At 48.9% G+C, this 25,052-nt stretch overlaps 1 protein-coding gene across 1 annotated transcript; it reads right to left on the reverse strand.

The window, feature by feature from the left end:
- Positions 1-17,087: 17,087 nt before the first annotated feature.
- LOC137824930 (uncharacterized) lies at positions 17,088-19,250 on the reverse strand. Its single transcript, XM_068630605.1, has 2 exons — positions 18,606-19,250; positions 17,088-17,120 (listed from the first exon to the last, which is right to left on the reverse strand). Exons 1-2 carry the CDS (start codon positions 19,248-19,250, stop codon positions 17,088-17,090), a joined length of 678 nt encoding a protein of 225 aa, XP_068486706.1.
- Positions 19,251-25,052: the final 5,802 nt, after the last annotated feature.

Below are 25,052 nucleotides of genomic sequence, written 5' to 3' on the forward strand. Positions count from 1 at the left end.
CGTGATCTCTTCTGGGTGGCGAGTTCGGGTGTCTTCGTACACACCTTCCCTGTGGTCTCGCCAGCCGCCCTCATGATCTACCCTTCTTGCTTCACCGTGTATGCTCACGTGAGCTATCTCCCGAGCTCATCCTCTGGCCCGCTGGGAAAGACTATCTGACTTCATCTTCGGCGATGTCCTTGTTTCGGCAATCTCTAATCACTTGGTCGCCTGGATTCACATCTGGCGACTTCATCTTCAACTTGGTGACCGCCGGTTTAGGTATACTGGAGATCGGAACACGCCAACTTAATAACTGGCGACTACACGAGCCCCCCGACTTCCTTTCCTTTTGCCAGCCAGGTGTCCCATCCAACACGCCTATATAGTAGCTCGACGCCACGTCATCACTTCCGACTACCAGGGCGGTACACAAGCCCCCCAGTCTTAAGCGAAGACTTGTCCAACGAAAAGACTAAAGAAGTCACGTCACTCCCGATCTACGTGGCGCTGGCGTAGAATTCCAAGCGTTCGTACTTTCTGCTTTCCTGACGCTTCACCAAACATTCTCCTAATCGCTCGACACGTGGCTTCATCGACGGTCATCTTTAGCTGTCGTTTACGCTTCCAAAAATTATTTGAAAAACCCTTAAACCCATATCATTTCTACTGTTCCATCATCTCTTCGCCTTCTCAAACGCTCTGAGTTTCTTCTGCAAAAACCCACGAAGCTCTTCAACCTTCTGATTCCTCAACTTCCTTCAGCGTTCGTCTGATCATCAAAAGGTACCCCCTTTACTTCTTCTGTTGATATTTGCTGCATTTTAATCGATTCGCATCATCCATTAACTGCCTGGTGCATACGCGGTGGGTTGTTTCTTCTGCTTCTCCCTTCTCGTAACTTAGGGCTTCGTCTCCATTACAACGAACTTTCGTTCGTTCGTTTTTCATTCTTCTTTCACAATCGAGTCAGCCTCTGCAACCTTCGCTCACCTTTCCCTTTCTTCTTCCTTTGCAGTTTCCGCGATGGCTCGTTCAAAGATCACCCCGAATCCTCCTCCCTCGTCACGAAACCCTCCGTCTCAAGCTCACAACCCACCGCGAGCACCTGGTGCTTCCTCCTCCCAGGCTGAGAGGCCTGCAACCTCTCATCCCAACCTTGCTCAGGCAACTCCACCCATCGCCGGAGGTGCCCCCATTCCTTCCCCAGATTACAAGGAGCTATACCCATGGGCCACCTCGACTTTGCTGAAGGAGACCTCTTCAGTAAACTCCCCCTGGCAGTGCTTCGATTGAAGAAAGGGGACGAGCCCAACCTTTCATTCCACAAGGAGCATGATGACAAGCTGACGGTGCTACCTTGCCCCCCCGACATGCCAATTTGTGCAGACGACAAAGGGAACAACAGCGAGTTGTTCTGCTTTGTATACACCACCTTATTTAAGAAGGTGAAACTTAGGTTTCCCTTCCCTCGTTTTGAAAGGGAGCTACTAACCGAGCTCGACATCGCCACTGCCCAGCTCCATCCCAACAGCTGGGCATTCGTGCGGGCGTTTCAAATCATGTGCGTACATCTGGGACTGCCAGCATCAGTGGACGTTTTCCTTTTCCTTTTTGAAGCTAAACATCCAGGAGATCGCCTATGGGTGAGTCTGAACGGGATTGCTGGGAGGTCGATCCTCTCTATCTTCCAGCAATCTTACAAGGATTGGAAAGGCAAATTTGTCCAAGTGCGCCAAAACGACCAGGACGCTTCGCTACTCGACGGCTTTCCCTTGTACTGGGTAAACAAGGGAAATAAAGAATCCAAGGGAAGCTTCAGGAGGCCAAGGAGCCCTGACAACATGGGCGCTTTGGACAAAGATCTGTGCCTCTTCTGGAAGAGCGTGGCAGACGCCAACATTACTTTCCTCACCTCTGCGATCATCTTCTTCGAATTCTTCGAAGGCCAGCTCGAGGCCCGCATAGGTTAGAACTCGCTTTAATGTCTAAGTTATTGCATCGTGTTGTACCTCTGTTACCTGTTGCTGGGTGTCTTATCTGTTGCGTAATAGACTTGGCCTTCATTTTCTGCACCACTCGTTTGCTTCACTTGCATACTTACTCATGTGTTTATCTTTGTCTCTGAGCTGACTTGTATACTTTCGTATTACGCAGATCTCATGTTGGGCAAAGGAAAATTGGCTGAATTGAGGGCGCTCGCCCGAGCCCATGGGTTGGCATCGGGCTCCCAAACTGTGCCCAATTCAGTGGTGGAGATCGCCGCTGCCCAGGGCAGATCGCCCCCTAAAGGCCCAGCTCCTTCAGAAGTCTTGCCCGCCCAACAACGCAAGAAGCTGATCCTCAGGAAGCCAAAGAGGAAAACCCCTCAGGTGGTCCATGAGGATGAAGAAGAAGACGATGAGGCAACTGAAGATGGCCTCATCACCAAAAGAAGAAGGGTGGCGCCTTCTTCACCACCTGCTCAACCTCCTCCTCCAACATCAACACCACCTTCACCACCAGTTCCAACTCCAACACCGCCTCCTCCCCCAGCTCCCACATCGCCAGTCCAAGCAGTTCCCTTGGCAGCTGCATCCCCTGTGGTTGAGGCGACTGAGCCCAACTTTATGGAGAACCCCCCGAGCGCCTCCACGCCATACGTATCCGCTGGAGGGGGTCCTCCTTCAACCGCTTCCAACGCTGAAGCCGCGCAAGGTGGGGATGAAGGCGCTCACAACTCGCCTATCATCATCACCGAGTCCCCCACGTCACCACCGCGCCAAGAAGCTCCAACTCCCCAACCAATTCGAGAAGGTGGTGGCGAGAACCAGCACCAGGCTCCTCCAGCGCCTCCACCACCAGCGATTGCCAAGCTTCCCCTTTCAGTTAAAGGGATGTGGGAACCCTTCTCAGCAAAACTCAAGATGATGGCAGAGGACCTCCCCTCCATCATATCAAAAGCTGTGGAGAGTTCCAGCAAGAAACTCCAGGATGACATCTCCGTGCTCCAAGAGGAGAATCGCATAATAAGGATTGAGGCGGAGAAGTTGTCCTGCAACCTTATGCTAGCGGAGATCGACCACTCGCGAGTGGAGGATGCTATGAGCACCGAATTGAGGGTGGCACGCAAGGAAGCCACCGATCTACGCCACAGGGTGCACCTCTTAGCTCAAGAGAAGATCGAGCTGGAGAGCAAACTGGTCCCCTACCGTCTCAAGGTGGCTGACCTGGAAGCGTCGATCAAAGCCGATGCAGCCAAGGTAGAAAACCTTGAGAAGAGGTCAGTAGATCAGGAGGTCTTCTTGGGGAAAGTTGAAAAGGAGAGAGACGACACCATGGCCAAACTCGCCGAGGCCAAAGAGGAAAATGAGAAGATCGCCACAAAGCTGGCCCAGGCGCAGGCGGAATCCAAGAAGGTTGCTGAAGACCTCCTTCAAGCTCGGGCAACAAATGAAGAATTCAAGAAACGAGCTGAAGAGTTGGAGCAGCAGACCGAGGGGCTCAAGAAGCAAACTGAAGAACTCGAGCTGAGCTCTGCCCAAATCCTCGCTGCTGGGTTTGATGCTGCCTTGGAACAATTCGCCTGCCAATACCCTGACTTGGATCTCTCCATGGTGTCGCTGAACAATGAAGTGGTGGACGGGAAGATCGTTCCTTCTGAAGACTAGCTGCTTGCTGCTTCCCTCCATCACTTACTCATCTGTCTCTCTCTTATACAATTTACTTGTAATAAATTTCTTCCCTTTTGGTACATGTAATTCGAACCGATGCCACTGCGTTATGACATTTCCTATCTCTTTATATAATCTCTCTTGTTAACTTTATCTTCCTTGCATAAATCTCTTAGACGAAATTGACTTAGCAACTCCGCGAGCGCAATTGTATGCTAACTGCTTCGAATCATCAACTTACGAACAATAACATTTTAACAACTTGTAACCTTAAGGTAACGAACCTTAGCGCGAAACCGCTTTCCACATAACGAGCTTCAACCCAACTAGTAGCTTAAGACATGGCTTACCGGATCTGCCTTATCAAAACGGGCCTTGGCTTCTTGCCATCGCTTGAATTTCTCCTGGCTGCCAAAGAGTCTTGGCGATACCAGCTTCCTCTTACCTTCACAACTTGGCCATTGTTCTCTTATCAGGGGGTAGAGGTGCCTTTCAGATCCTTCTCTACCTTCCCTGACCTTCAGAACAGTAAGCCGGATAGCTAAGTGTTCTCTTCGAACCTACCTTAGCTATCCTTTTAAACTTCTTCCACCCTCTACACCGTACCTGAACTCGCTCGAGACGAGAAGGATTTTATCTTGCCTGAACTCGCTCATCGGCGAGAAGGTCTTTAACGTGCCTGAACTTGCTCATCGGCGAGAAGGTCTTTAACGCGCCTGAACTCGCTCATCGGCGAGAAGGTCTTTAACTCGCGCCTCTACATTGCCCCAGGGGCTACATCTTCTCTCCCCCAGAAACACTGAGGGCTTTTCACTGGTGCCTCTACATTGCTCCAGAGGTTACATCTTCTCTCCCCTGGAAGCACTGAGGACTTTTTGCTGATGCCTCTACATTGCCCCAGAGGCTACATCTTCTCCCCTCTGGAAGCACTGAGGACTTTTTATTCTAACTCGCCTGCGCTCGCTCGACGGCGAGGAGGTCTTTATCTCTTTCTCGCCTCAGGACGCGCGAGGGCGTTGAGGTCTTTAACTGGTGCCTCCGATCGCCTAAAAACGATGAGGACTTTAAACTTTAACTGATGCCGCCAATCGCCGAAAAACGATGGGGACTTAGAAACTTTTTTAGAAAGCATGCAACATAACTTCAAAACTCGCCTTAAATCACATATAAGCGACAAGGTCTTTCTTCAAAACTTTCGCAATAACGACAAGCATGCAATCTAAAACAACTTTAAACTTTGAAAACTCTTCTTTATTGGGTGCCCTCATTAAAAACCCTCCTTAGGGAAAAAAGAGTGCCCCCTTCAAACTGTTTTAACAGAAAGCTTGCAAACTCTACGTGTTTGTTTTTACTTACAAAGCTTTTAACTGTAATATAACTTGAGGTGCGTGGCGTTCCAAGTGCGAGGAATCGCCCCTCCTTCCAACGTTTCTAAGCGGTAGGCGCCGTTCCCGAGCGCCTCGGTTATCCTGAACGGTCCCGTCCACTTAGGCGATAGCTTGTTCTCCATCTCGTACTGGTGGGCCTTCCTCATCACCAGGTCGCCTTCTCTGAACTGCCTTGGCATCACCTTCGAGTTATACCTTCGTTCGATCCTTCTTTTCACCGCCTCAGCCTTCACTCTCGCCTCCTCCCTGACCTCATCCAGCAAATCTAGATTCAGCCTTCTTTCCTCATTCGAGTCTTCTGCTACAAAGTTCTGGAATCTCGGCGAGCTCTCTTGAATTTCCACTGGAATCATCGCGTCGCATCCATAGACCAGGCTAAATGGGGTCTCATGGGTTCCTGACTGCTCAGTGGTGTGGTACGCCCAAACTATACGGGGTACCTCTTCAGCCCAACTTCCTTTGGCTTTCTCTAGCCTTCTCTTCAAACCTCTCAGCAATACTCGATTGGCTGACTCTACTTGGCCATTCGTTTGAGCGTGCTCGACGGACGCAAATACTTGTTGAATTCCTACCCCTTCGCACAGCTTCTTCAACAGGTGACTTGCAAACTGAGTTCCGTTATCTGACACCAGGCGCTTGGGCACACCAAACCGGCACACGATGTTCTTCCACACAAAACTCTCGATCTTGTGCGCGGTGATCTGTGCCACTGGCTCTGCTTCGATCCACTTGGTGAAATATTCAATCGCCACCACCAAGTACTTCATCTGCCTGATCGCCAATGGAAAGGGTCCCAGAATGTCGATTCCCCATGTATGTAACGGCCAAGGGCTGTAAATCGACTTCAACTCCTCGGGAGGCGCCTTCTGCCAATCGGCGTGCTGCTGACATTGCTTGCAACACAGCGCATACTTCTTGCAGTCTTCTCTCATCGTTGGCCAGTAGTAACCTGCACGGAGAGTCCTTGCGGCCAGAGCTCGACCCCCAACGTGGCTTCCACAGATCCCTTCATGGAGCTCAGCCATGATTCTTGTACATTTTTCTCCGTGCACACATTCCAGGAGTGGGTGTGTGAACCCAAACCTATACAGATCGCCATCAATCATTGAGAACTTGCTAGAATTCTTCTTTATCTTCCTATCCTCCGTCGGATCCAGCGGGAGAAGGTCATCCGCCAGGCATCGCTTGTACTGTGTTACCCAAGTGTCTGGCTCATGAGTAGCGCAGACCTGTGCCACGTTCACCTTCTCTCCTCGACATGCTCTTATTCTGGGCGACCTCAAGGTCTCCTGAGTCAAAGACCTGTGACTCCTCGCCGCTTTCTCCGTCGATTTGCTTATCTGAAGAACCAGGTGATCTGCCACAAATGCTCTAGGCGTCTTCAGGGTTTCTTGAATCACCGTCCTCTGCCTACCCCCCTTGCCGGAACTGGCAAGCTTAGCTAGCAAGTCAGCTCGGGCATTCTGCTCTCTGGGCACATGCACCACTTCGAAGGAGACAAAGGAACTCTTCAATTCCTGTACATACTCCAGGTAAGCCGCCATTTGTGGATCTTTAGCCTGGAACTCGCCTGTTACTTGTCCCGTGACCAACAGCGAGTCACTCTTAGCCATCAACACCCTAGCTCCCATCTCCTTGGCCAGCAAGATTCCGACGATCAACGCCTCATACTCTGCTTGGTTGTTGCTGGCTTTGAAGGCAAACCTCAGGGACTGTTCAATCAGCACGCCGTTGGGCCCTTCCAAGATGACCCCAACACCGCTACCCTGCTGGTTCGACGATCCGTCCACTGAAAGCACCCAACGAAAGTCATCCCCCTCAACTCGTGTCGCTTCAGACGAGAGCTCGACCATGAAATCTGCGAAGATCTGCCCCTTAATCGGACCTTGGGGCTCATATTTGATGTCGAACTCCGACAGCTCCACCGCCCACTTCACCATCCTCCCGGCGACGTCGGGCTTCTTCAGGACCTTCTGGATGGGCAGGTCGGTCATCACCAGTATTGTGAAGCTGTGGAAGTAGTGGCGTAGCCTTCTCACCGAAAAAACCACTGCCAGTGCAGCTTTCTCCAAGGCCTGATATCTCACTTCGGGGCCTTGCAGCACTTTGCTGACAAAGTAGATTGGCTTCTGGGCCTGATCTTGGTCTTGGGCGAGCACCGCACTCACTGCCCTCTCAGTCACAGCAAAATACAACCTGTGAGGGGTCCCCACCAACGGTTTGCACAAAACCGGCGGGCTCGCCAGGTACTCTTTAAGCTTGACGAAAGCTTCTTCACACTCCCTCGTCCAGGCAAATTTGTTGTTCCGCCTTAAACACTGAAAATACAGATGGCCCTTCTCTCCGCTGGCTGACACGAAGCGAGACAGGGCGGCCATCGGACCTGTAAGCTGCTGCACTTCCTTCACGGTAGCCGGGCTCCTCATCGCCAAGATGGCAGCACACTTATCAGGATTGGCTTCTATTCCTCTTTCCGTCAAGAGGAACCCCAAGAACTTTCCCGCCTCAACGCCAAAGATGCACTTCTCGGGATTCAGCTTTAACCTGAACTTGGCGATCGTAGTAAACAATTCCTCCAAGTCCGCAACGTGCTTGCTCTTTTCTGGCGAGGTCACGACCATGTCATCTACGTAGGCTTGCACGTTCCTTCCCAACATTGGTGCAAGTACCCGATCCATCAACCTCTGGTACATGGCCCCCGCATTCTTCAGCCCAAATGGCATCACCTTGTAGCAGTAGCACGATCTCTCGGTCATGAAGGCAGTCTTCTCTTCATCCATGGGATGCATCTTTATCTGGTTGTACCCATCCAGAAAACTCAGCAACTTACACCCTGCGGCACTGTCAACCAGGGCGTCTATGCTCGGAAAAGGATACGAATCCTTTGGGCAGGCCTTGTTTAGATCGGTGAAATCGACGCACATGCGCCATTTCCCATTGCTCTTCTTCACCAGCACGACATTAGCTAGCCACTCAGGGTACTGGACTTCCCTGATATGGCCTGCAGCGAGGAGCTTTTGTGTTTCATCCCTGATCGCCTGCCTTCTCTCCTCGTTGAATTTCCTTCTTCTCTGTCGTACCGGTCTGACCTGGTTGTCCATCGCCAAATGATGGCACAAGAAGTCGAGATCGATCCCGGGCATGTCCATCAATACAATATGAAGTCCTATTCCACTCTCTCTTGATCAAAGCAATCTCAAAGCAATCTTTAACTCTTGAAAAACAAAAACAATGAAAAACTCAAATATGTTTTTCTATGATTAAATCTCTGTTGTTGTTTGTTATAAAAACTGAACAAACTATTTATAGCTTTTAAAGAATGGTCAAAGCATTTCAAACAAGAGCGCATTCAGTTAGAAAATCATTTAAAGCTCAGTCAACACTCAAAACAGTTTTCTGTTATGATTTAAAAACAAACAATTGGTTGAATGTGCAAATCAGTCGGTTATTTTGGTTTGACAGCAAGTCAACCACCAAAAAACAGTTTTCAACCTTTCTCAAAACACCTAAGAGTAAAACAGTCGGTTGTTTTGACAAAACAACAAGTTGTTTTTCACTTAGTTTGAAAAACACTTTCAATTCAAAAAGTTTGAAAATGCTTAAGCTTTGGATTCAATCAAGAGTGGATTTACACAGATAATCTACCCCAGATCCTATTCTAAAGCAACTCAAGAACAACAAGCACATCCAGCCTTCCATCAAACTTAAAGGATTTGGATTCTTCAAAGCTTGAACACACTTGATTCAATAGTTTCCACAAGGGCGACCTCGTCTAGAGAATGCGCAGCAACGCTAGGAAGGCGGACGGCAAGTTCTCGTCGAACTGGGAAGGACCATTCTGAATCCGAGAAGTAGGAGAAGGGGGAGCTTACCACCTAGAACAACTATAAGGAAAAATTATACCGAGGACGTGGAATGCCATGCACCTCAAGTTTTATTTAAGCTAAACATGAATAAAATGTACGCACTCTTTCCTCGCCCGGCAGCACCATCGATCAGAGAGGTTTTAACGAGGCGTTTACTTCAAACTGTGCAGACTGCAAATTATGCACACAACTCGACCATGATGTAGCCCTAACCGGCATACCCTCCCGATGCCCAAATATAGACGTTGGCCAGGACGAAGCCTCCCACGACATACCCTCCCAATGCCCCACCCATGGTTAGTCAAGGATGAAGCCTCAATTGGCATACCCTCCCGATACCTAAACACGGGCGGGGGCCCTCAACGCCCCATCCACGATTCGGACAGGATGAAACCTCAATGGGCATACCCTCTTGATACCCAAACACGGGCGTGGGCCCCCAACCCCCCACCCACGGTTCGGCCAGGATGAAGCCTCACACGCAATACCCTCCCGACACCCCGAACGAATAATTTAACTCGCACAAATAAATACCCATCGAAATGTCTCACTACAAAGGCTGACCACCCACCCAGTTCGTTAAGTTTAGTTCGATAATGACACGCATCAGCTAGGTTTTTCAATTCGTTAAAGGTCGACCGCTTGCCCGTTAAAGTTAGTTCGTTATTAACACACCGACTGGGTTTGTTTTATACCAACCACCTCAACACACACACGCCGACCGAAGAGAAACACTCGCTAAAATTTTCAAAGTTAAACGGACTAATTGCATTAAAAAAGATTAAAGGTGGGGGCCACACCCCGACCCCAAGGGAACAAAACAAAAATTAAAAATACAAAGATGACGCCCTAGTCTTCGACGTTCAGGATCGCAGTGGAAGGATCAGCCTCTTGAACAACCTAGCCGTCACCTGCAAAGACCAAGGGGCCATCAACGACCTCCATCTCTTGGTCAAATTGACCTGAAGGTGGAGGCCCCCCGTACTGTTAGAATGGATGACTTTAAACTAGAGGGGGGAGTGAATTGTTTAAAGAGGGTTTTCACAAACTTTTAAGTCAAGAATGAAATTATCTCAAGAAACAATTGAAAAGGAATCCAGTTTGCCAAAGCAGCAAGCAAAAACAGCAGTACTAGAAAAACAATTGGTTGTTTCGCTAAAACAATCGGTTGTTTATACCAGCAAACAAAAATAAAACTGAATTTAAAGAGATTAAGGATAGAGAGATTGCACACATATGTTTATACTGGTTCACTCTAAACCCAGAGCTACATCCAGTCTTCTCAGAAACTACTGAGGAAATCCACTAAGCAACCACACCTTGATCACTTACACCACAACCAAGAAAGTGACCTTGATCCCCTCAAGACACACACTTCTCTTGGCCAACACACCAACACTAAGATTTCTGATCTTGATCCCCTCAAGAACACACATCAAATCTCAGTAAACACACAAATGAAACTTGTTTAACAGAGTACAAGGATTACACTTGTTACAGAAGATAATCTGAAATCAATACAAGCCAAAATCCTATTCCACACACTTTGATCAATCACAAACTCTAAGCAATCTTAGCTCTTTGAAAAACTCAAAATCTGTATTCAAAAAACTTGTTACTCAAATCTATTTTTCTGAATTTATTCAAAGATATTGTTTGTTATCAAATCTTAACAAACTTATTCATTACATTTAATGATTGGTCAAAGCATTTAAAGACTGGAGCGTAAGCAGTTAAATCATTTAAAGCATTTAAAGCTCAGTCAAAGATAAAACAGTTTTTCTGTTATGGTACCAAAACAAACAATCGGTTGTTTCCTCGAATCAATTGGTTGTTATTGTTAGAATATATGGCCTTAAACGAGAGGGGGGGTGAATTGTTTAAGAAGGATTTTCGTAAACTTTTAAGCCTAGAATGAAAAATACTTCTTGAAAACCTTGATTAAGAATTCAGTTTTTCAAAACATAAAGCAAAAGCACAATACTGGAAAAACAATCGGTTGTTTTACCGAAACAATCGGTTGTTTATACCAGTTTTTAATTGACAAAACTGAATTTAAAAAGATAGGGATAGAGAAATTGTACACAGTTGTTTATACTGGTTCACTCCAAATCCAGAGCTACATCCAGTCTTCTCAGAAACCCTGATGATATCCACTAAGCAATCACCACTTGATCACTTACACAACAACCAAGAGAATGACCTTGAACACCTCAAGAAACACACTCTCCTTGGCCAACACTAAGATTGTTGATCTTGAACACCTCAAGAACACACAGCCAATCTCAGCAAACACAAAAACGAAATTGTTCAACAGAGTACAAGGATTACACTTGTTACAAAAGACAATCTGAAATCAATACAAGCAGAATCATATTCCAGCACTTTGATCAATCACAAGAAACTTAGCAATCTCAACACTTTGAAAAACTCTCTTAGAAAAACTTTGTCAAAGATTCTTAATTCTTAAATCTGTTTTTCTGAATATATTCAAAGATGTAGTTTGTTATCAAATCTTAACAAACTCTTAAATTGCATTAAAAGATTGGTCAAAGCATTTAATGACTGGAGCATAAACAGTTAAATCATTTAAAGCTCAGTCAAAGAAAACAGTTTTTCTGTTATGGTCCCAAAACAAACAATCGGTTGTTTCCTCGAATCAATCAGTTGTTTTGGTACTTAACAGTTTTAACCGTTCAAAACAGTTTTCAAACTTTTTCTCAAAACACCTAAGTACAAACAATCGGTTGTTTCGACAAAACAATTGGTTGTTTTTACTTAGTTTGAAATCATTTCGTTTTCACAAAGATTGAGAATGCTAATGCTTTAGATTTAATCATAGGGTGGATTACAACATATAAACTACCCTAGAACAAAGCTTAAACCAGCACAGCAACATCAAGCACAACAGAGGCTTCAACATCCTTCAAAGGATTTGGATTCTTCAAAGCTTGAACACCACTTGGTTCAACAATCTCCCCCTATTTGATGAAGACAAATCCCTGGTGCTTGTGTTTGTTCTGATTGAATCTGAAGCAGTTCCTGCAAAAATAACATTTATACTACCCAATGTTTCTTACAGCAGAAATTTAGATTTTTACATATTCTAAGCATAAGGCATGATAAACAATCGATTGTTTACACAACAATCAATTGTTTCTATCAGCAGCAGCAAAAAATACTTTCATATTAGAGATTTTTAACATTTTATGCAGTATCAGACAAAGATATACAAGAACCAATAAATTTCAAGGTGCAACCTAGCACGTAACACGCTCTAGAACGCCACTTGACAAGGCGAGTATCGGATGCAACAAAGTACACCATCTGTGTGATATCGCTTGTCGCAGGTGCCACCTTCCTCTTTGCCACGCCATGCATGTTCTAACTGAGAGGAACTCGCCATCGACGAATGTCCACTCTGGGAATCCCGTCGTCGAGGAGCAAGCTGTTTACTCCAACTCATTTAACCTTCATGCCTTATGCTGGCGTAACAATGATCTTGACTGAACTTACACACTTGAACTTCCTCGCCTGAACCCCCAACAGCTCCAACTGACCTCCTGGGAAATCCGGCGATGTCAGACCACCTGATCTTCCGTTATCTAACACGGCGACGACACCAACCTGGCGACAACCGGCGATGTGCTTCTTTCGGCGACAACCAATCATGTGCACCGCAGAACGCCACTTCTCCAAACGATGACCATGTACACTTCTGAACCATCCCTCTTTCTCTTGTCCACGTGTCCTGCTGAGCACGTCATCACACCCGGTGACCTGGTCGGTACACAAGCCCCCCAGTTTTAAGCTGTGATTTGATCAGCGAAAAGACTAAAGAGTCGAAATTTCGGCGACCTACGTGGCACCGCGCGTTGGCGCTCATACTGTTCACTGATTTGACATTTCACCAACCCCCTCGATCGCGCGACACTTGGACGCATCAACGACCATTACTCATTGCCGTTTGCGCTTCTCGCAACGTTTGAAATTCTTAAAACCTTCGCGCCACTTCACTGTTTCATTATCTTCTTCTTCACTCCAACCCCCTGAGTACTCCAGAGAAAATACTCCGGCGAACGCTTCGTCCCCTTAATCACCATCTTTCTGAACGCTCTTCTGATAATCTAAAGGTAACTTTTTTATCACTTCTACTGACATTTGTTGCATTTCAATCGGTTTGCATCATCCATTAACTGTCTGGAGCATACGTTGTGGGATGTTTTCTCTGTTTTTGCTTTTTCTTTTCTGCGTTTAGGGTTTCTGGACCTTTTCTCTGCGAGCCCCCCTTTTTCTTCTATCTCCTTCCCTTCTGTTGAGTCTCTTCGCTTACAAACTCTCATATCTTCCCTTTTCGTCTTCTTGCAGCTTCTTCGATGGCTCGCTCAAAAATTACACCAAACCCTCCTCCATCTCCTCGCAACCCTCCGGCGAACACCCGTAGGGCAAACCCCTCCTCCTCCCGCGACCCCCCAAAGGACCCCAACGTCCCTTCGAGCCCGGTCTTGAGACCCGCGCCTTCTCAATCCAACCAAGCGCAGCCAAACCCACCTCACACCAGCGCAGCTGTGAGGCCCCTTCCCAACTACAAGCAATTATATCCGTGGGCCTCCGCAACCCTGCTGGGTGAGACTTCATCCATCAACTCTGAACGCTATATCCTCCGTCTCAAGAAAGGTGACCAAACTCACCTTTCTTTCAGCAAGGAACTTGATAACAAAGTATCTGTGCACCCTTGTCCTCCTGGTGAGCCTATCTGCACTGATAACCAGGGGAGCGACGACGGCCCCTTCTGCTTAATCTACGCCACCATGTTCAAGAAAGTGAAACTCCGATTCCCCTTCACCCACTTCGAGAGGGAGCTCCTGACCGAGCTGGATATAGCCCCCGCCTAGCTTCATCCCAACAACTGGGCGTTCGTCCGGGCCTACCAAATCGTATGTGCACACTTGGGGCATTCGGCCTCAGTGGACGTGTTCCTCTACCTGTTCGAGGCTAAGAACCCGGGCGATCGTTTATGGGTTAGCCTCAACGGGGTCGTCGGGAGGTCTATCCTTTCCATCTTCCAGCAATCTTATAAGGACTGGAAGGGAAAGTTCGTTCGTGTTTGCTGCAACGACCGAGACCCCTCCCTCCTCGACGGGTTTCCTTTGTACTGGGTGAACAAGGGAAAGAAAGAGTCGAGCTTCAGGAAGGCCAGGGAGCCAGAAAAAATGGGGGAGCTCGACAAGGACTTGTGCAACTTCTGGAAAAGAGTTGCCTCTTCCAACGTGACTCTACCTACTTCATCCATCATCGCCTACGAGTTTCTCGAAGGCCAGCTGGATGTTCACATAGGTTTGTCCCTAAGTCCTTGGGTTTCCCTAGTTTACACTTGCATCGCCCTGCCTTCACTTGATGTTGCCTTTCTGATTTGCGTATGGTTTTAACTTTCCCCATGCATTGTCATACACTGCTTATCTTCCTGTGCATTGTTAACTGCCTATGCATTATTAACTGTCGAATCTTTGTGCCGGTTGGTAACTGTTGGCCTCTTTATGCAGATATGATGCTGGGGAAGGATAGGATGGCTGAGCTACGCTCTATAGCCAAACTCCACAATCTCGCGGCAGGCTCCCAGACTGTTCCGAACTCTGTTGTAGAGATCGCAGCTGCCCAAGGCCAATCTCCGCCAGTCGGCCCACCCGCTGCCGCTGCTCTTCCAGCCCCCCAGCGTAAGAAACTACCACTCAAAAGGGCTAAGAGAAAAGCCCCCAGGGTGGTGTCGGACGAAGAGGCAGACGAAAGCACCGAGGATGGGCTAGTCTGCAAGAGGAAGATGAGAGCTGCGATCGAGCCCCCAGCAACTGAGAGCGCCGTCCCAGACTTCGTCGAGAACCCCCCCAACGCCTCCACGCTGTTCGAGTCCGCTGGGGATGTTCTTGCTTCAAACGCCTCAGTCGCTGAAGCTGCGCCTGGACAACTTGTCGATACGCAAGCCTCTTCTCAAGCCGCCAAAGAACTTCCCGCCTCATCACCACGCCTCGAGACTCCCCCTGCCATCCAACCTTGCAAGGGTGGTGGTGAGCACCAGCCCCCACCTCCTCCTCCAACACCAGGCCTCCCAACTTCCCTCCAAGAAGCCTTGAGAACTTTCAACGTGCGCCTACACGCCATGGCCGACGAGTGCCTCCCTCAAATCGTCGCCGAAGGGCTGAAGGGCTCCTTGGAGAAACTTGAGCTCGATTGTCGCATCCATCAGGAGGTGGCGAGCACCGCGAGAGCCAAAGCCGAGAAGATCAAATGCGACATGATGATGTAAGGCCTCGAGTTCTCGCGGGTCGAAAACGCTCTCAAAGACGAGCTTCAAAGTGTGCGCAAGGACAATAAAGAACTGCACAAGAAGCTTCATGACAAACTTCAGGACACCGTCGAGTTGGAGAACAGAATCGTCCCTCTGAGAGAGAAAATTGCCACGTTGGAGGAGGCAAAGAAAACCGACGCCCAAAAGATGGCCAACCTGGAGAAGAGGTCGATTGAGAGGGAGACTCTTCTGGCTAAAGTCGAACAAGATTAGGATAAGGCAACCAAAGAGCTGAGCGAAACGGCCACCGAGCTTGCTCGAGTTCGTGAAGATAACAGCGGATTCAAGAAGAAATTCGACGAACTTGAACTTGAAGTCACCCAGGTTCGCGAAGAGAACAACGGGTTCAAGACAAAGATCGACGACCTTCAGCTTGAGGCTGCCCAAGTTCTTACTTCCGGCTTTGGAGCAGTTCGCCTGTAAATTTCCCGATCTTGACCTTTTGGAGTTTTCGGTGTACAATGAAGTGGTGGATGGCAAGATCATGCCACCGACTTAACTGCCGCTCCCATCTGCTACTTCTACTTTACTGCCTTTGAAACTCTTGTATTTGATCTTGACTTGCATGTAATAATTTTCCTTCTGCTCGAACTATTTGATATACATGTGTATATATTTATGACTTCTAATTTTATCTGTTGTGCGATCACCTGGTATGGCTGATTTCATTCAACCCAATGTACTTCGCACGAACTGGTACTTAATTCTCTAGAAACCACCTTAACTTAAACAAAAAGTTAGTTTGTAACAATAACGTTGAATGAGAAATTACTTACTCGGCAAAAAGGGCGTAAGTCGATCTTAGTATCTGAAATCTCTCTCGCTCGATCTACCAAGAAACAAACGTATTTCTACGTTGTCGCCCAGAACTTCGCTGATGCGGCCCTCGCCGTGCGATCCTCTTTCTATTTCGATCTCAAGCCATGGGCTTCTGGCGACGTCGTCTTCCTTTTAACTGAGAACGTCCCCTGCGGGACCACCTCCTGACTTCATCTTTGCTCATCTGGAAGGAGAGCTGTCTTTCGGATCTCTCCCTACCTTCCCCGAGTCTTTACCCTGAGATAACATACATCATTGTTCCCTCATATGGGGGTAGAGCCGCCTTTCGGATCCTTCTCTACCTCCCTGAGTTTTAGAACAATGATTTAGGTGGTGAGGTGTCCTCTGCAAACCTCCTCCAACCACCCTTTAACTTCTAATTTAACTGGTCTTACTAGGTCAATATTGGTGTTTCACTCGAGGGAAAGGAGTTTTTTCTCCAACCCTCCTTTCCCATACTTAAGATTATTAACACCCTTGACTTTTCAGCTTCATTCTGCCTGAACTCACTCGAGGGTGAGAAGGACTTTTTCTGATGCCTCGACTTGCCCAGGGGTTACATCTCCTCCCCCCTTGGGTGTGTTGAGGGCTTTCAACTTGCCTCAATTTGCTCACGCAAAGAGGTCTTTTGATCTGCTCTTGCTTGTACTTGCTCAGTGCGAGGAGGGCTTTTACTCTTTTCTCGCCTACACTCGCTCGAAGCGAGGAGGTCTTTTTAAAATCTCTTTCTCGCCTACACTTGCTCGAGGCGAGGAGGTCTTTTAAAATCTCTTTCTCGCCTACACTCGCTCAAGGCGAGAAGGTCTTTTAAATCTTTTCTTGCCGACACTCGCTCGAGGCGAGGAGGTCTTTTTGATCTTTTTCTCGCCTAGTGGCGGTCAGAAAATTTGATACTTGTGCCTCCGATCACCGGGTGACGGTGAGGACTTAAAACTTGAACTTGCACCTCCGATCGCCGGGTGGCGACGAGGGTTTAAAAACTTCATGTTTTGAAAATTTGTACTGGATGCATGCGATTTGGATTTACCATTGTTTAAAACTACACATGGGCAATAAAATCTCTCCCCACAAGCTTGAAAAACAAACAGCATGCAAACTTAATAACTGGGAGACTTCGATAAACTTCGAAACCTTCTTTATTGGGTGGCCTCATTAAAAACCCTCCTTAGGGAAAAAAGAGTGCCCCCTTGAAAAATTGTTTAAACTGATACATCTTAAATTGTTCGAGTTAATTGCTACTTACAATGCCTTAACTGTAGTAAAACTTGAGATGGGTAGCATTTCAAGTGCGAGGAATCGCCCCTCCTTCCAGTGTCTCCAAGCGGTAAGCGCCGTTCCCGAGTGCTTCGGTTATTCTGAATGGTCCTGTCCACTTGGGTGACAATTTGTTCTCCATCTCATACTGGTGGGCCTTCCTCATCACCAGGTCGCCATCTCTGAACTGCCTCGGCTTTATCTTGGAGTTGTACTTACGCTCAACTCTTCTCTTTACTGCTTCAGCCTTCACCCGTGCTTCCTCCCTGACCTCATCCAGCAAATCCAAGTTCATTCTCCTTTCTTCGTTCGAGTCTTCCGCCACAAAGTTCTGGAATCTCGGCGAGCTCTCCTGGATTTCGACTGGAATCATCGCTTCGCATCCATACACCAAGCTAAACGGGGTTTCATGGGTTCCCGATTGCTCAGTGGTATGATATGCCCACACTATGCGGGGAACCTCCTCGGCCCAAGACCCCTTGGCCTTTTCCAACCTCCTCTTCAAGCCTCTCAGCAGAACCCGATTAGCGGACTCCACTTGCCCATTCGTTTACGGGTGTTCCACGGAAGCAAACACCTGTTGTGTCCCGATGTCCTCGCACAACTTCTTCCACAGGTGGCTTGCGAACTGAGTCCTGTTGTCCGATACTAGACGCTTGGGCACGCCAAAACGGCACACAATATTCTTCCACACGAAACTCTGGATTTTGTGCGCGGTGATCTGGGCTACTGGTTCTGCCTCAATCCATTTCGTGAAGTACTCGATCGCCACGACCAAATACTTCATTTGCCTGATCGCCAACGGGAAAGGTCTCAGAATGTCGATTCCCCACGTGTGGAACGGCCAGGGGCTGTAGATTGACTTCAACTCTTCTGGGGGCGCCTTGTGCCAATCGGCGTACTGCTGGCATTGCTTGCAGTGCTGGGCATATCTCTTGCAATCTTCCCTCATTGTGGGCCAGTAATAACCTGCACGGACAGTCCTTGTTGCCAGAGCTCGACCCCCGATGTGGCTCCCACAAATCCCTTCATGGAGCTCGGCCATAATTCTCGTGCACTTCTCTCCGTGTACACATACAAGAAGAGGGTGTGTAAATCCGAACCTGTACATTGGGAGCACGCCATCTGCCAAGTAGCGCTGGTATGGCGTTATCCACGTATCTGGCTCGTGGATAGCGCAAACTTGCATCGTTCTTACCTCTTTCGCTGGGCGCGCTCTGATCCTCGGCGTCCTCAAAGTTTCCTGCGCTAGGGATCTATGGCCCCTCGCCGTCCTTTCCGCTGACCTGCAAACATGAAGAACCTGGTGATCTGCTACGAATGCTCGAGGTGTTTTCAAGGTTTCTTGAATAACAGTCCTCTGTCTGCCCCCTTTGCCCGAACTGGCGAGCTTGGCTAGCAAGTTAGCTCGGGCATTCTGCTCTCTTGGCACGTGCACCACTTCGAACAAAACAGAGGATCTCCTTAACTCTTGCACGTACTTCAGGTAGGCTGCCATCTGCAGATCTTTGGCTTGGAACTCACCAGTTACCTGCCCAGTGACCAACAACGAATCACTTTTGGCCATCAGCACCTTTGCCCCCATCTCCTTTGCCAGCAGAATACCGGCGATCAAAGCCTCATACTCTGCTTGTTTGTTGCTTGCTTTAAAAGCGAACCTCAGGGATTGCTCTATCAACACCCCGTTGGGTCCCTCCAAAATAACCCCAGCCCCGCTACCAAGCTGGTTAGACGACCCATCCACCGAGAGCACCCAACGAAAGTCATCCTTGGCGTTTTGCGCTGTTCCGGAAGACAGCTCGACCACAAAATCGGCGAAGATTTGCCCCTTGATCGGTCCCCGGGGCTCATATTCGATGTCAAATTCTGACAGTTCCACCGCCCACTTCACCATCCTCCCAGCCACATCCGGTTTCTTCAGAACCTTCTGGATGGGTAAGTCAGTCATTACCAACACCGTAAAGCTCTGGAAGTAATGGCGCAACCTCCTTGCCAAAAATACAACCGCTAGCGCCGCCTTTTCTAAGGCCTGATACCTCACTTATGGGCCTTGCAACACCTTGCTAACAAAATAGATGGGTTTCTGGACCTGATCTTGATCCTGGACGAGCACCGCGCTTATTGCCCTCTCAGTTATGGCAAAATACAGCCTGAGTAGCGTTGCTGCTTGGGGTTTGCATAGAACTGGTGGGCTCGCCAAGTATTCTTTGAGCTTTATGAAGGCTTCTTCACACTCCTTCGTCCAGACAAACCTGTTATTCCTCTTCAAACACTGGAAGTATGGGTGGCCCTTCTCTCCACTGGTTGATACGAATCGGCACAGGGCGGCCATCCGCCCCGTGAGTTGCTGCACCTCTTTCATAGTGGCAGGGCTCCTCATCGCCAAAATGGCGGCACATTTTTCGGGGTTGGCCTCTATTCCCCTCTCCGACAAGAGAAATCCCAGAAATTTCCCTGCCTCTACGCCGAAAATACACTTCTCAGGATTCAGTTTCAGCTTGTACCTGGCTATCGTAACGAACAATTCTTCTAGATCAGCGACGTGCCCGCTCTTTTCCAGGGATGTCACGACCATGTCGTCAACATATACCTGGACATTTCTCCCGAGCATAGGGGCGAGCACCTTGTCCATTAGCCTTTGGTACGTGGCCCCTGCATTCTTCAACCCGAAGGGCATCACCTTGTAGCAATAGCATGACCTTTCCGTCATGAAGGCGGTCTTTTCTTCATCCATGGGGTGCATTTTGATTTGGTTATATCCTGAGAAGGCATCCAGAAAACTGAGCAACTTGCACCCTGATGCACTGTCTACCAGGGCGTCTATACTTGGCAAAGGATAAGAATCCTTTGGGCAAGCCTTATTCAAGTCTGTGAAGTCAACACACATCCGCCATTTCCCGCTACTCTTCTTGACCAGAACGACGTTGGCGAGCCATTCTGGGTACTGGACCTCCCTGATGTGGCCTGCTGCAAGGAGTTTCTGCGTCTCGTCCTTGATCGCCTGCCTCTTTTACTCGTTGAACTTTCTTCTTCTTTGGCGGACATGCCTGACTTGGGGATCCATTGCTAAGCGATGGCACAAAAAATCGGGGTCGATTCCCGGCATGTCTGAAGCGGACCAAGCAAATGCGTCAAGGTGTCTACTTATCACCTTGGCGATTTGGTCTTGTGTCTCGTTGTCTAAGGCTTTTCCCAATTTGAACGTCTTGCCATTGATCTTCCTCTCAAGCCATTCCTCCACCGGCTGAGGCTTCTTCTCGCTGGCGATCACCGCCCTCGCGATACCTGTCTCCTTGGCGGTCACCGGGCAACTTCTTTCTCCCTCCACCCAGGCGGCGCCTTCGGACCTCGTCTCGATATCCTCCATCGGCACATTGCCCTCGGGGGCCACCTCCAACACCGTATCCGCAACTTGCCGGTTATCCTGTGCGGGCTCCACGCCAGGGGGCGGCGTTGTGGTTACGTGGCATACAGATCTCTTGTTCTTGAGGCTGTTTTCATAGCACTTCTTCGCCTCCTTTTGGTCAGAACAGATGGTGATGATCAAACCTTCCATAGACGGTAGTTTGACCTTCATGTGCCTTGTTGAAGGCACAACTCCTGTCCTGTTGAGCGTTGGCCTTCCCAACAGTATGTTGTATGCCGATGGAGCGTTCACGACAAGATACCTGATCTTCTCTGTTCGTGAGGCCAAACCATCTGTGAACGTCGTCCTTAACTCAATATACCCCCTGACCTCCACTTGATCGCCGACGAAACCGTACAAGCAGCCCCCATATGGCCTCAGTTGGTCGGGGGACAATTGTAACTTTTCAAAAGTCGGCCAAAACATTACATCTGCCGAGCTTCCTTGGTCGACCAACACCCGATGGACGGTCCTTCCCGCCGTGACAAGAGAGATCATAATAGGGTCGTTGTCGTGAGGCACAACGTCCCTAAGGTCTCCTTTGGTGAATGTGATGTCCACGTCGGGCGAGTGATCCTCGAAAACTTCCACCGACATCACCGACCTTGCGTACTTCTTGCGCTGCGATGCAGTGCAACCTCCTCCCGAGAATCCACCAGCTATGGTGTGGATCTCACCGTGAATGGCAACCGGTGTCCTTGCCGTCCTTCGTTGCCCGCCGGTTGGGAACCTGTTGATTGGCCCGCTTGCTTTTCCAGCAAGTAATCTTTCAGGAATCCACACTTGACCAACTCGGCGAGTTGGTATCCCAAAGCCAAACACGAGTTGATGGAGTGGCCAAAGCTCTTGTGGAACTCACACCACGCATCCGGTATTGGACCCAAAACCTTTTCTGTTGTCTTCTCAGGCACCTTGAGCCTGGCAGCAATATTCGGGATGACGATCAGATCAGCCAACCCCATCACAAACTCATACCTTGGTGGGCGATTAGTCTCTCTGGGCCGCCCCGGCCCCTTCCCCTTATTCTTCTTAGGGTCATAAGGATGACGCATCCTTTGGTCCCTCTTCCCCGCTGCTGCCTCCATTACCCTCTGCGGCTGGACCCTCGTCTGGGCGCGCGGCTTAGCTTGGGCCACGTTTCCCCTTTTCTCGGAGACTTCGCTTTCAGCGGCGATGTGAGCCACGACACGTCGCCGGATTTCAGCAAACGTGGCGGGGTGACTCCTGATAAGCGACTCACTAAAGGGTCCGGGCAACACACCCTTCTTGAAGGCATGTACAAACATTTCCTTCTTGGGTGCAGATCTGTCCTCGACCGCACGCTCCTCCCGCTCTTGAAGAGCTTTACGCAGCTCTTCGTTGACCCTGTTGAGCTCCTCATTCCTAACTTGCGAGGCCACCAGCGCCTCGTGCATCCTCTTCTGTTCAGAACGTGATGCAGCCACGTTCTCCTGCAGCGTCCTCATCATGTCCATGACCTGCGTCATAGACACAACATCCTCATCTGTTGACGGCGCGACTGAACTAGACCGCGTTGTCCTCATCCTTTCCCAGCAAACTCAACAACTCAAAGAAACTCCAAATGAACGGTGAGAACTTCGAAAACCGACTGCGACAGCAAGCGGTTGGACAGAAAACACCAAAACTTCAGTAGACTCAAACTGCGGTTGGGAATCACCTTTTATACGGCCCCACGGTGGGCGCCAGATGTTCCTGCCGGTTGACCTAGCGCAAGAGCGTTGCCTCGTCACGATCTTCCTCACCATCTTCACGCCACGTGCCCTTCATGTCCACACCACAAATAGCCTCTCTGGGAACCTGAAAAACACAAGGTGGCGCCTCTGCGGCCAGTGGCGCTCCGACGCTCAAGTCAGTGACACGAACACCCAAAACTCAGAGAAAAATATACTTTGTAGAACCGTACTAAAGTGCACACAACCCTAGCAATGAGCCGTAATGAAAACGTACCTCTGCAAATTCTGTTAAGTTTACCTTTATAGCTAGGTTTTTTCTCTCTCCAGGCCGTTATACTTTGGACGCGTGGCTCGCATCCAACCCTGCACGTGTCATCATCTGGGTTGGGGTAACAGGTAGCATCCAACCCTACACGTGTCATCATCTGAGCTAGGATAACTTGAGCGTAGCATCCAACCCTACACATGTCATTATCTGGGTTGGGGTAATAGGTAGCATCCAACCCTACACGTGTCGTCATCTGGGTTGGGGTAACTTGAGGACCATTTCTATGTAGCATGCAGTTACGCGACCAAGTCTCCTATTCAAGGTGCAACCTAGCACGTAACACGCTCTAGAACGCCACCTGACAAGGTGAGTATCGGATGCAACAAAGTACACCATCTGTGTGATATCGCTTGTCGCAGGTGCCACCTTCCTCTTTGCCACGCCTTGCATGTTCTAACTGAGAGGAACTCGCCATCGACGAATGTCCACTCTGGGAATCCCGTCGTCAAGGAGCAAGCTGTTTACTCCAACTCATTTAACCTTCACGCCTCATGCTGGCGTAACAGTCATCTTGACTGAACTTACACACTTGAACTTCCTCGCCTGAACCCCCAACAGCTCCAACTGACCTCCTGGGAAATCCGACGATGTCAGACCACCTGATCTTCCGTTATCTAACACGGCGACGACACCAACCTGGCGACAACCGGCGATGTGCTTCTTGCGGCGACAACCAATTATGTGCACCGCAGAACGCCACTTCTCCAAACGGCAACCATGTACACTTCTGAACCATCCCTCTTTCTCTTGTCCACGTGTCCTGCTGAGCACGTCATCACACGTCATCACACCCGGTGACCTGGTCGGTACAATAGCAAAGATCCAATCAAACCTCTATATTTTGTTTGATCTATACTCTTTCCAGCAGAATCAACATCCATGTAACAGCTTGATGGCATTGAAGTGCTTGCTTCTTTGCAATTCTCCATTTCAAATTTCTTGAGAATCTCCTTGCAATACTTTGATTGACTTAAGAAGATCCCATCCTTTGTTTGCTTAACTTGCAATCCAAGTAAGAAACATAGTTCTCCCATCATAGACATTTAAAACTCACCTTTCATTGCAGCCACAAATTCTTCACACAAGCTATCTTGTGTAGCACCAAAGATGATATCATCAACATAGATTTGCACAAGAATTATTTCTGCGTTTGACTTCTTGATGAAGAGAGTCTTGTCTACCATTCCTCTTTCATAACCATGAGATAGCAGAAAGTTGCTAAGCCTCTCATACCACTGCCTTGGAGCTTGTTTCAGTCCATACAAAGCTTTCTTCAACTTGAAGACGTGGTTGGGATACTTGTGATCTTCAAAGCCCGGTGGTTGATCTACATAGACTTTGATCCTGCCTGTTGACCAGAACGTTGGAACTTGCCTCGTCAAACTTGGATCGACGTGTGCACCGCTTCCGCCTCCGTCCTTCGTCACGATCCACCTCAAGAACCTGCAAAAGAACAGAGCAGCGCCGCTGCGGCCGATCGCACTCCAACGCCCAAGTCAGTGACTGAACCACCAAATACTTCAAGAGTAACACTCAAGAACTCTCAAGGAACCGTGAACCAATTCTCTCTCACAGTATGCTCAAGAACTCGCAAGCGTAAAGAATACAATCTGAACGTGCGTACCTCAGAAGTTCGTTGGGAAACCCTTTTATACCTGGTCACTTTCTCTCTCCTGGCAGTTACGCACCTGGACACGTGGCTCGCATCCAGTCGTACACGTGCCATCATCTGGAGCCTCCTTGACTTGGGCGCTGCTTCTGACTCTCTCTTGGCTAAGTTACTTATGCATGGTACTGCCCAGTGCATAGCTAACTTGGAGCGCGATCTCTACTGGGATTGGCGAGCTAGGGTGCCTTCGTACACCTTCCCTGTGGTCTCGCCGGCCGCCTTCATGATCTGCACCGCCTTCATCTTCGGCGATGTGCTTACTCCGGTGATCTCCAATCACTTGGTCGCCTGAGTTTACAACTGGCGACTTCATCTTTTACCCGGTGATCGCCGGTTCTGGTATGCTGAAGATCGGAGCACGCCAACTTCATAACTGGCGACTACACGAGCCCCCCGACTTCCTTCACTTCTGCCAACCTGGCGTCTTGTCAACACGCCTATACTGTAGCTTGATGCCACGTCATCACTTCCGACTACTAGGGCGGTACACAAGCCCCCCAGTCTTAAGCGAAGACTTGTCCAGCGAAAAGACTAAAAGAGTCACGTCAATACCGATCTACGTGGCACTGGCGCAGAATTCCAAGCGGTTGTACTTTCTGCTTCTCTGACGCTCCACCAAACACCTCACCCATCGTTCGACACGTGGCTTCATC

Source organism: Phaseolus vulgaris, chromosome 8, assembly GCF_000499845.2.
Source record: "Phaseolus vulgaris cultivar G19833 chromosome 8, P. vulgaris v2.0, whole genome shotgun sequence".
Taxonomy (NCBI): Eukaryota; Viridiplantae; Streptophyta; class Magnoliopsida; order Fabales; family Fabaceae; genus Phaseolus; species Phaseolus vulgaris.